The sequence below is a fragment of the Papio anubis genome, chromosome 3 (genome assembly GCF_008728515.1).
Source record: "Papio anubis isolate 15944 chromosome 3, Panubis1.0, whole genome shotgun sequence".
Lineage (NCBI taxonomy): Eukaryota > Metazoa > Chordata > Mammalia > Primates > Cercopithecidae > Papio > Papio anubis.
In genome coordinates, this window is record NC_044978.1 from 45,607,945 (window position 1) to 45,620,745 (window position 12,801).

A 12,801-nucleotide genomic window follows, 5' to 3' on the forward strand; every position below is an offset into this window, starting at 1 on the left:
TGGGTTCAAGAGATTCTCCTGCCTCAGTCTCCCAAAGTGCTGGGATTACAGACTTTGTGTCAAGTCAGAAGAAATTAAGACAAGCAGCCCTTCCAAATCTGTTAAGACCCATTCATCTGCATGTGCAGTTTTGGGATTTGCTCCTCAAAAATTCTGAGCACTCCGAGATGAATCAAGTTCAAAAATTTTCTGTTAGAGAATCTGGCCTGAGTAAAGAGAAGTTGAACCAACTTCTAACTTTTTATCTTTACTATGCTCCATGTAATGTCAAATCTTCATAGCTCATCTAACAAAATCTGACACCTTATGCCAGGAGTTAATTTTTTGTTTTTTTTAAATTTTTTTATTTAGATACTGATGTTTATTTTCCATGTTGCTTAAGAGCCCGTGCAAGAACAGCTTAAGACCATTCAGTGGTTGCTCCTACCCATTCAGTGGCCTGAGCAGTGAGAGCTGCAGGCCAGTCTTCTATGGCAGGCTGAGTGCTCCAGTCTTTAGTAGGGAACTGCTGAAGAGACACAGAAGGCACCTGCACGCCTTCAGACCATTGTGCAACCTCAGGCTGAGTAGCAGTGAACTCAAGAGCTGGAGCAGTCCATTCACACTGAAATTCCTCCTTGGTCACTGCCTTTTCAGCAGCAGCCTGCTCTTCTTTTTCAGTCACTTCAGGATCTCTGTAGAAGTAGAGCTCAGACATGACCTCCAATGGGTGTTCATGGGAAATGGTGCCACGCATGCGCAGAACTTCCTGAGACAGCATCCACATCAAACCCACAGAGTGAGCTCCCTTGTTGTTGCATGGGATGGCAATGTCCACACGGTACAGAGGAGAATCTGTGTTACACAGAGCAATGGTAGGTAGGTTAACATAAGATGCCTCCGTGAAAGGCTGGTGGTCAGCTCTGGAGTCAGTAACCACAAGAAGCCGTGGCTCCCAGAAGGCTGCTTGCATCTGGTTACTGAAGGTTCCAGGAATGAAGCAGCCAGCAATTGGATTGGCTCCAGTGGCAACAGCAAACTTCAGCATGGCCCTCTGGTCGGTATTCCTGGAGGATATAACACTGACATCCGCAGGGTTTTCAATGGGAACAATGGTACGAGCTGCCAGCAGAAGCTTCTCCCAGGTCCTCTTCAGATGTATGATGTAGATGCCATCACTTTTCCTTTTATAGATGTACTGTCCCATCTGGAAGTCAAGATTAGTGCCACCTAAGTGGGTTCCTGCTGCAAGGAACTAAAGGACATCTACCTCCTTCATCCACAGGCCATCAAGGTTTCTGGACATTGTGAAAGTTTCCCTTTAAGTTATGACGGGAATCCAGAACAATGCCATATGGACCCCTCTGTGGGTAGCACAGAAATGTCTTTTTCTTTTCTTTTTTTAAAGTCAGAGTCTTGCTCTGCCACCAGGCTAGAGTGCAGTGGCACAATCTCGGTTCACTGCAACCTCCGACTCCCTGGTTCAAGCAATTCTCCTGCCTCAGCCTCCCGAGTAGCTGGGACTACAGGCATGCGCCACCACACCCAGCTAATTTTTGTATTTTTAGTAGAGACAGGGTTTCACCATGTTGGCCAGGATGGTCTCAATCTCCTGACTTCGTGATCTATCTGCCTCAGCCTCTCAAAGTGCTGGGATTACAGGGAGCCATCATGCCCGGCATTTTCTTTCTTATGCATAAACACAAGAATAGAAAAATGAATTTTTGTATATTTATATGACATAATGCCATAATTTCAGTGGATGCTCATAAATACCTGTTGTGGTATCTAAAAATGTTGATTATAAAATGGTCATCAGACCCTACCCTGTGAAATGTTTTACTGTTTTGATTTAGTTGCAAATATACAGATTTATTTAAAAAGATTTAAAATACCACAAATTGTGACTCAGAGTTAATCCTTGAGGATTTAACAGAAGTATGAAAAATATTTATCTTTTAAAGAAGAGCTTAAGAAAAATATGTACAATATTGAGGAAAAACGAGCAGCTCACTCAGAAAAGTGTTAATGTATCCTACCAACTGTATTCACAAGTGTATTCCATATACTTCCCCTTTCCTCTACAGTACAGGCATGGTAAAATGGAATAAACCAGCTCAACTCTTAGTTCTGACCAAAAAACACTACTCACTGGAAATACTTCCCTATATGAAATTGTATGAATTCTAGCTTTTCACTGTAACCACTAAAATAACTTTTTCAGGTGGTTGTTTTTACAGATACACTTTTAACACTTTTTATAAACTTCATGGCTATCCACTAAATGCACTGAGTAGAAAAGAAAATCACCTAGCCAGGCAATTACGTTTGTCTGACTTTGTTTTATTAACACAATGGGACCATCTCATTTTTAACCTTCCACTTCTCCCACTTGTAAACGACAGAAGTATCTTACCCACTTTATACCTGCAAGATCCTCTCAATTTTCTGAAAAGAGGACAGAGATTCAAATGTTCCTTTTTTGAAAAAAAAAACAAAAAACAAAAAAAACCTTTTTCATAGCACATGAAGACATATATATATATATATATTTTCTTTCTTTCTTTTTTTTTTAAAAGACAGAGTCTCGCTCTGTCACCCAGGGTGGAGTGCAATGGCATGATCTCGGCTCACTGCAATCTCCCCCTCCCGGGTTCACGCCATTCTCCTGCCTCAGCCTCCCGAGTAGCTGGAACTACAGGCGCCCGCCACCACGCCCGGCTAATTTTTTGTCTTTTTAGTAGAGACCACTCCAAACCACATTAACATACAGAGGACTTTAAAAGGGAAGAGGGAACCACTCCACTACTTTGGCTCAGACAATGCACTATCTTCAAAGTTATAGTCTTTGGGATTATTTTACTCATGTTAATTTGACTATGTACTCAGCTCTGCATATTTTAATACAAGCATTTTACTGTGTGTAAATATTCTCTAACATTATATTTCTGACCAAAGCTAAGCAACTGGTCTGAAAAAATAAACTTCTGTTCTATTTTATAAAGACATGTGATTTGCCTCTATTCTATACTACTGTACTAGTAATGGAACAGGCCATTTTGCTTTCTGCCTTGAGTTTCTGACTTACTGCTCTTTCTAAGTAATGCTGGTATCAAGCTTCTAAGAACCAAACATTAGTTTAGGGTTTGCTTATGTGTGTAAAGTTATTTCCCATTTCTTAAAACAGAAGGCATGAAGAGTATAATTAACATCCATTAAAGGCCAATAAGCTGTAGGAGCAAACTCCTAACCGAAATTTACTTAGGAAGTTATTAGTACTGCTAGGGAAAGCCTTTCAGTGAACAAGCTTCCAGTGAAGAGTAGATTATCATGTGATGAAATCCACAAATAATAAACTGGCCCACATGACCCCTAACCTCATGCCCGGTTTATCCTATTTGAAACCATAATGCCCTCGTGTTAGTATCCCTCACAAAAGTTGGGGTGCCAAGACAATGACTCTAAACATTCAAAATAATTACTTAAAGAAACCCCAAATGGCAGAAGAGCTGAAGCCCGAGGAGACAATTCTACTCTTTCTTATTGGTAAGGTAGAATGTTTCAAACTTGACGTGACAGGCTCTTTGATTTTGTAACCACTAACTTACTATATCTGAGCATACCATAATAAAACTGTGGTGAGCCCCATGTTCTTTTCAGGAGACCAGATAGGATTCTTTTCCCTGAAGATGGGCTATATCTACTGATAGAATAATTTTTTTGGTTTCTAGTGTAAAAGTTTACCTTCATGTTCACAATTAAATGTAAACAGGTCAGGGTTACTCTGCTTCTATTGATTAATGATTTATCTGGTGTGCTTAAGAATTTTTCTTTCTGTAAAGAGAAGCATTTTGAATAGAACTGTCTAACTTAGGAAATAAGGGTCTACAAAGAGCATGCATTATCATTAATGCTAACATACCATTTTCTCACTTCTAAATACACCATTTTTTATGGAAGAACATTTGAAAAAGGCAAATCTAACAAGTGGATACAAGTAAGACATGGCAGTAGTTGCAATTTTCTGTGAAGCAGCCTGCATTGCACTTTCTTCAATTTATTCACTCAACTACTGAAGACCCTTAAATATAGCATGATCTGTTTAATCCGTTTCAAGTAGAAAAACTTTTTATTTGTCATGACTCTCTCTTTAGTAGATTGTGAAATATTCTTGGAGACTTTAAAATAAACCTTTAAGCAATGTTGACAAATGCCGTAATTCTTATCCAGAGGTTTGAAGGCCTAAGAATCACTTGTGGGGAATTGTAGATATCTAGTTGACTGGGCCCCACCACAGGAGACTCAATAAATCAAGATCTCAAGAGCAGTGGCTTGGAAATGTGCAAAAAAAGAAAAAAAAAAAGAAAAAGAAAAAAGAAAAAGAGAAGAACTAAAAACTCTCTAGTTGAATTGGTTCTCAGGAAAATGCAAATTAACACCACAAGATACTACTAACATCCAATAGAACAGCTAAAATTAAAGACTGACAACATCAAACATTGATGAGAATGTAAACTCTCACACGCTGCTGGTAGGTAGGCAACTGGTACACTAACTCTGGAAAACTAAACCTGTTCAACCTATTAAAGCTAAATATACGTCTGTACTGTAACACAGCAGTCATACTCATGGGTGTATACCAAAAGAACTAAGTGTTTATGTTCATCAAAGACATACAAAGAAATGTTCACTACAGCTTTGTGTTAACTAAAAATTGAAAACAACCCAAACATCAATCAACATTCAAACAGATCCATAATTTGTGATATATTCATACAATGAAATGCTACAAGGAATGAAGAACTGTTGTTACATGCTACAACATGGATGAATCTCACAGGCTTAATACTGGAGAAAATAATGGTTCCACTTATATAAAGTTCAAGAATAGGCCAAACTAATCCATAGTAATAAAAGCAATTTTTAAAAAAGTTAATTTGGGTGGAGGCTTTACTGGAAAGAGGCATGAGAAAATTTTCTAGGGGAGGGGGGAAGTGTTCCATTTCTTAATCTGAGGGGCAGTTACACAGACATCTGTATCTACATGTAGATATAAAAAACTACATGGAACTGTATGCTTAAGATTTGTGCCCCTCACAGTAAGTTATACCTCAATAAAAAAAAGTAAATAAAAAGAAATTTTAAAAAGCCCCCAGCTGAGAAAGACTGCTTTACAGGAAAGAAAGTGTATGTATATTCTTACATGTTAGTTTACACCTACTTGACTCAAGGGGAGAATACCAAACAGATAATTTTACTTATTTTTTATTTAGCCACCATGATCTGGGCATTTTGAGAAAAGCAACTCAGAGGCAACTTTCTAATCCTGCATCTAATTAGACTAGAGGCCTTTATATGAAGTTAGTGAGCTGCTTCCCAATACTTGTTTAGCAGATCTAACAGCTTCCACCTCGTGTTGTAGAAACAAAAATAAATCTGTACATTTCCAAGAAAAACAAAGAAATTAGTTTCTACCCTCAAAACTACTAAAGAAAAGCATTCATAGGAATCACACACAGTTTAATGAGCTAGGACTTAAAAACAGATATAGCCTGCCAGCACTTTGAGTATTCAATAATAGCAGTGGTCACCTGGGGCAGCGGAAATAACATGGTAACGATATTTTGAGAGGTTCCTGGAATCAAAACACAGGTCAGATTTTTCCCTTTTCCTTTTGTTTTCAGGGGAAAATTAGTTATTCTCACAGGGATTGGGGACAGTTATTTTCTTAGACTGTGATAACCAGGCATGGTCTATTTCTTCTCACATCTAGTCTGAAATTAGCATAGTAAAAAAACTATCTTGTGCTGTTAGCTAATTTTCAAGCCAAGAGTAGGAGGACAGTCAGCTCTCTGAAACAGGAAGAGCAGAGGGCTTGGGACAGATCTAGATAAAAACAAAAACATCTATTATTTAGTGATTGGTGGTGATATCTATTTGGCCACAAGAGAATATAAAGCAGGTAGTCAAGTCAGTGGAAGAACAAAGGCATTTTGATGTTTACCCTGTCCTATTAAACTGTATGAATATGATTACAAAGGATAATAGCAGTATTCTGCTGTTTAGAACTTAAATGTGTGAAATACTTTGAAAGTCTTTTTGCAGTTTTGCCATTCTGGAACAAAAACCAAAATTACAGAATAAATATGATTTTGGCTGCTTAATACTACATAATGAAGAACTGTTCATGCTTTACAGATTTATTCCAAGAAACTCAACAAATACTTCAACACAGTATATTAAGACACTTCTAAATGTGGCTATTTGGGGGAAATAACCAGGATGAAGTTGTGAAAAATCTCAATCATAGAATTTAAAAAATAAATGCAGTTGCATTTTGATATAGCTCATGACCTCAATGGAGAACGTATTGGCAGATTAAAGTCCTTAGATACTTGTTTTCTCTGTTAATGAACACATAAAACTGACTTGTGATTAACACAGCTGTACTTGGTAGCCAACTCACAGACTATATATAAGAAATCTGATTAATCATACTATGAATTGTCTTACAACCCTCCCCCAACCATGGATATTGTAAAGATGAAAAGTTCACAAACTGAGAGTTGCATTCAACCTAAATATACCTCTCATCTATTTTGTAAGGAACTGGGAGTTTTGCCACTGAAAAGATCACTGCAGCTTCTAAGTTTTGAAACTTCACCTCTATTTGGTAGAAATTTTTAACATGAAAACAGATATTGGGAGAGACTGATTCTGACTCTAAAATCGATGAAAATGTTCTGCTAAGTACAAAAATAAAGCTCTCAGTACATTATCAATTATAATCACAGAGCCACTGAAAACTACCTAGGCTTTTCCTGACCCTATTAAGATTAAATTAGATGCTGCTGCTAACTATGCTTATCTAGTTCTTCTTTAGCAGAGCGCTTATGAATCAGTAGTACAATTCCTGGATTATTTCTCTCTCCTACTAGCCTGACTGTAAGCTCTATGAGCACAAGAACTATATTCATAAACTTCCACATAATTATACTTTTACACATATATATACACTGTATATATATTTTAATGCATAATTTATATATACATGTGTATATATAAACTTGCACTCATCAATTATTATTATGAATTATTTTGGATATTTCTCTTCATGACTCCTCTCCCATTAGATGCTCAGTCTGTGATGTTTACCTTTTGTCTCCTTAACTAATCACCTAATGTATATCTGTTGAATGAATTCCCACAGCCTAGTAGAGTGTCAGCAAACTCAAATAATTTGTTGACCTAATCAATCAATTTTCTAAAAGCACACCAAGCTTTCCTTCTCAGAGCTGAGTGGGTGTCTGTCAGACTCCCAAACGATAAGAATCATCCTAAGGTGGCGAAATAGACAAGACGCTGTGCCTTAAAACTTGCAAAGTTAATCTCAGACACTTGAGAATTAGAAATTCTTATTCTGGGTTCTCAACTCTACCCACCCTTGAATGGGCTTCAAAAAATCAGACTCACATTCCTTGACTGAAGAATGCACATTCTCTATAAGAACATCCCATTTCCTTTGTAAATATATTTAGGAGCATTGTAAAAAGAAGTAAGAGCGGTGGAAGAACATCTATGATTTAACTTTTCGGATCAGCTCAATCTATACAGACAACCAACAAAGACAAAAGTCTGCCCTTATGTCACCCCAAACAAATTCTACATTGAAAAGGCAATAGGCAAACAACAAGAAGATAATAAAATGACAAATTATTTTAACTGAAAATCCATCACATAATAAAACTAATGTGCTGTCTAAATCCAATAATTATCATTACTGACTAGATGTTAACCATTAAAAAGAGCTATCTCATTTGTAATTTTAACTTTGAAACCCTCTGCTGCACTCAAATACAAAATATAAATGCAAACAGGAAAGGAAAGGGTTTTAACTGAAGTTAGAAGTAGCACCCCCATGCCCACTTACACTGTGACCACATTAAGTAACTTCACAAAAACAACTGAAGCCTTAATTCCTCCTGTGAAACAGTTTCTTGAGGTTTTTAATCACTAGAGCTCTGCTGAAGATCTCTATTTCATCAGCCCCTCCTAGCGAAGCTGGATCCTTCCTTCCCTCTTAGAGTGCTGTTCCCGTGAGATTCTGAACTCCCTCATCAAGGGGTTTCCCCAACCCCACTGGGCAAACCCCAGCCCTGGCAGGCTCCTTTCCCCAGGGCTGCTGACTGGCCAGAGAGGAAGTAGCACGCTGGCCTGAGCTCGTTAGAGATGATTAGTTCTACTTCAATCCGAATCTTGGTGTTGATTATTAACACAATTTTCCACTCCTTATGGTATCTACAGCACTCCTAAATGTAGATGTTCGGAAATGCACACTTCTAAATATGAGTATAACCACAAAGACAAGAAGGTCAAAGACCTCAGTTCACCTTTATTTCTGATTCTTGGCTCTACAAAGCTGCTTTGTACTGGAGTCCCCTACCTACGTGTTTAGTGTTTGTTTAAAAAGGAAGAGCAGAGAGAAGTGGTCAGCCAGCTATAAAAAAGTGCCTGGGGTCAGGTGCAGTGGCTCACGCCTGTAATCCCAGCACTTTGGGAGGCTGAGGCGGGCGGATCACTTGAGACCAGGAGTTGAGACCAGCCTGGCCAACATGGTGAAACCCCATCTCTATTAAAAATACTAACAATTAGCCAAGCATGGTGGTGCACACCTGTAATCCCAGCTACTCAGAAGGGTGAGGCAGGAGAATTGCTTTAACCTGGGAGACAGAGGTTGCAGTGAGCAGAGATCACGCACTGTACTCCAGCCTAGATGACAAAGTGAGACCCTACCTCAAATAATAATAATAATAATAATAATAAAGTACCCGAGGTAGAATTCCACTTGTAAAATTCTTCTTCAGCCCTCTAGTCACTCAGCTCTTTCCAGGATAGGCACCCCAAATCTCAGTCCCTCATTCAAGATCTGTAAGCAACTGTCCCTGGGTCTTTTCTATTCAGAGCCCTCCTGCCCCAGTCAAGTAAAATTCAATTCCTTCTCTCGGTCTGTTCTTTCCCAAGTCCCTAAGCCTGGAGGGTTCTGCATCCCTCCTTTCACTTATGCAGAAATACTAGTTCTTTCAAAAGCTTACATTTTGCAATTTATTTTCCTTTCAGAAGCTTTCCTTCACTACCTCTTACCCAAACCTTGAACCCCTCTTCCTTCCTCCATGCTCCCTGTAGGACCTGTGCTAAGTAATTCATTTGTTTGGTACTTGTTCACTGTGTTCTGTGACTGATTCTCACTTGCATTTCACAGGTAATGATAATCTCCTTGGCTATTTCCCAACTTCATAACCCATTTATGCTTGAGGTTGCAATTTTTTGAATGTTTACAATCAGACCTTGGCGATGACCTTGAGCAGGAGGATATAAATAACTCCCACATGCTTGGCATTCCAATAATGGAACACTAGGCATAAATAGGATAATCTAATATAGTTTTTTGAGACGGTGTCTTGCTCTGTCACCCAGACTGGAGTGCAATGGTGCAGTCTTGGCTCACTGTAGCCTCTACCTCCTGGGTTCAAGCAATTCTCCTGCCTCAGCCTCCTGAGTAGCTGGAACTACAGGCATGTGCCACCATGCCAGGATAATTTTTGTATTTTTAGTAGAGATGGCGTTTCACCATGTTGGCCAGGCTGGTCTTGAAGAACTCCTGACCTCAAGTGATCCACCTGCCTCAGTCTCCCAAAGTGCAGGGACTACACGCATGAGCCACTGCGCCTGGCCATAATCTAATATAGTTTTTAAATACATTTTTAAATAGCACCTGAAGAATTGGGCTGAGCTCCATAAAAGTGCTTTTTTTTTTTTTCTTTTTCTTGAGACAGAGTCTCACTCTGTCACCCAGGCTGAAGTGCAGTGGCGCCATCTCGGCTCACTGCAAGCTCCGCCTCTTGGGTTCACGCCATTCTCCTGCCTCAGCCTCCTGAGTAGCTGGGATCACAGGTGCCTGCCACGTAGCCCGGCTTTTTTTTTTTTTTTTTCCCCCTTTTTTGTATTTTTAGTAGAGACGGGGTTTCACTGTGTTAGCCAGAATGGTCTTGATCTCCTGACCTCGTGATCCGCCCGCCTTGGCCCCCCAGAGTGCTGGGATTGCAGGCATGAGCCACCGCGCCCGGCCAAATGTGCTATTTTTAATAGGTGAAAAATAGTAAAATATCCACAGTGTTATATGGTTAAACTGAACATTTATATTGGAACTCAATAAATGTTCTTAAAATGTCTTCTTGTCACCTTCTACCTCAGGATATTTAAAAACTGCCCCAATATGTCTAAGTCTGTCTCTCTAAAACTTGTAAACAGTTTCTCCTCAAACTAATTAAAGGATTCAGTGCTTTTTCCAAATGTCAAGTTCCCATTATAAAAATAAAACATTATATTGTGTAACTAAAATAACAAAGAATTGTATGACATTTCTAGAAATGTAGCAGGAAAGAATTCAGGTTGAATAATATCTTGAACTCACCTTCTTCTGTTGGATTAAACCCACAGATGTCACAAATACAACGAACCCACTTATTCATCTCCTCCTCGCTGTCTGCTACCAAGTAGAAAATCCGGTCAATAGTGTTGATATCAAAAATGTAGCTGTTTTCAAACTCTTTTTTGTTAAATGTCAATCCAGCATCTACTTGTTGACATAAATTTAAATCAATAATACGAATAGGCTTCTTGGCATGATCATTTTTGTAATATTCCAAAACATCTGGATCTCCAGTTAAACGGCCACTGCGTAACACGAACCATCTCCTCTTCCATGCCTAGAAACAAAACAAAAATATCCGTTCAGTATTAACTTGAGATAATATTTTCAAGAAGATGCACATTTATCAAACTGATTTTACAAATGCATTGTTTAGAGAAAGTCACAACACGTGTGTGTGTGTTTGTGTGTGTTTACCACAGGATATCTGCCACACTGCAAAGCAATGTTTACTAATAACTCAATTAACTTAATATTGTATATATATTCAGTGTCTTCTATTAAATCTCCTGCTATATAATATCAAGGCAATAAATCAAGGAAGATTCAGTTTTTACTAAATATGAAAAAGTCATGGTTTCAACAAATGGTGTTAGGAAAACTAGAAATCCATGTGCAAAAGAATGAAGCTGGACATTATGCTAAGTAAAACAAGCCAGTCATAAAAAGACAAATATTGTATGATTCCACTTATATGAGGTAGTTCAAGTAGTCAAATTCATACAGACAGAAAGCAGAATGGTGTTTGTCAGCCCCTGCGGGGAGGTGGGGAATGGAGAGTTGTTCTAGAATTTAATGGGCCTAGAGTTTTAGTTGAAGATAAAGTTCTGGAGATGATGGTGGCCATGGTTGCAATGGCACTGTGATTGTATTAATACTTAATGCTAGTGAACTGTATATTAAAAATAGTTAAAATGATCAATTTTGTTATGTATATTTTGCCACAATTTTTTAAAAAGCAACAGATTTTCATGCGTTAATATCATTCCATAAAGAATACACATAAAGCTGCTTCTTCATAAGACTCCTACAGATTTTAAACATTTAAAAGGCTTCTCTTTTTTTTTAGGTGTAGTGGTAAGGAGGAGGGAGGGGAAAAAGGTTTTGAAGCTTTTCTGGCTTCTTGCCTGGGAAGCAATCGATTGTGTCTCTCTTTTAGCCACACAGCCTGTTGTTCAAAGACTACACGAATAAGATCTGTATTCTTGAGTATGGGATTTAACTCTTTTTAATATTTCCCCTCCTCTTCCCAACAAACACACATGGGCAATCTGTACTACACTCATCATACACCCCCTCCACAGGTTCTGGTAAATTTTGAGTTTCATACTACACATAGAGAAGAAGCCTAAAAATTATTTTACTATCACCCTCCCTAAATCTATGTTCGCCAAATAAAAAAAGCAGAACCAAATGACAGTCTTCCTCATCAGCCTTTAACCCCAACATGTGTGCCTGGAAACAAACTTACACCTTACTCCTCTTTGAAATTCTTCCTCAGGGAGGCAGCTAGATAGAAAGAGGCCTATTTTAGCAAGTCTCAGTCATTTACTAAGAGATATTCTCTGCTCCAGATTCAACATTCTAGGTAAGATTGCCTCAGGAGGACACTCTGGGGCTGGGCACAGTGGCTCATGCCTGTGATCCCAGCACGCTGGGAGGCTGACGTGGGTGGATCACTTGGGGTCAGGAGTTCGAGACTAGCCTGGTCAACATGGTGAAACCCATCTCTACTAAAAAATACAAAAATTAGCTGGATGTGGTGGCAGGTTCCTGTAATCCCAGCTACTCAGGAGGCTGAGGCAGGAGAATCGCTTGAACCCGGAGTCGGAGGTTGCAGTGAGCTGAGATCACTGTGCTCCAGCCTGGACAGAACAAGACTCCTCTCCTCCTCAAAAAAAAAAAAAAAAAAAAAAAAGAAGAAGAAGAAGGCAGGGCAGGGGGTAGTGGGGACACTCTGGGAAGTGGAAGGACTCAGAAACAAGACATCTCATGAACCCCAGCGGAATAAAACATTCCCTTTGCTACTTGTGGGAAGGAAAACAAGTATATCATTCATTATTCCTACCTTCAAAGAATTGACTAATTGTGAAAAAAAGTTTAACATACATGAAAATACTTGAGACTATAGCAACCCAGGCAAAATGTCTGCAGAGGTATTGCAAAATGAACAGGTATTCCTCTATAGAAAAATTTAGGCAATCCTTTAACAAGAGGATTACTAGAGAGATCACAAAGACCTAAAAACATTATATATTAGTATCATCAATATTTTAAATTAACTTCTCATTCTTCGCTGAGCTCAAAGGAATATGTAAATAATTTGTGCCCAG

General features: G+C 38.7%; 1 protein-coding gene and 1 pseudogene across 10 annotated transcripts in view; both read right to left on the reverse strand.

Moving 5' to 3' along the window:
• GAB1 (GRB2 associated binding protein 1) overlaps positions 1–12,801 on the reverse strand; it is a 132,126-nt gene that overhangs the window by 43,268 nt on the left and 76,057 nt on the right. For all 9 annotated transcript variants that reach the window (XM_003899221.5, XM_003899222.5, XM_017959083.3 and 6 more), the window contains one exon: positions 10,451–10,745. In XM_003899221.5, the coding sequence (XP_003899270.1) occupies positions 10,451–10,745 (295 nt within the window). The remainder of the gene's footprint in view (positions 1–10,450; positions 10,746–12,801) is intronic.
• LOC110743337 lies at positions 339–1,457 on the reverse strand (annotated as a pseudogene). Its single transcript, XR_002522227.2, has one exon. The product of XR_002522227.2 is annotated as a 40S ribosomal protein SA-like (transcript).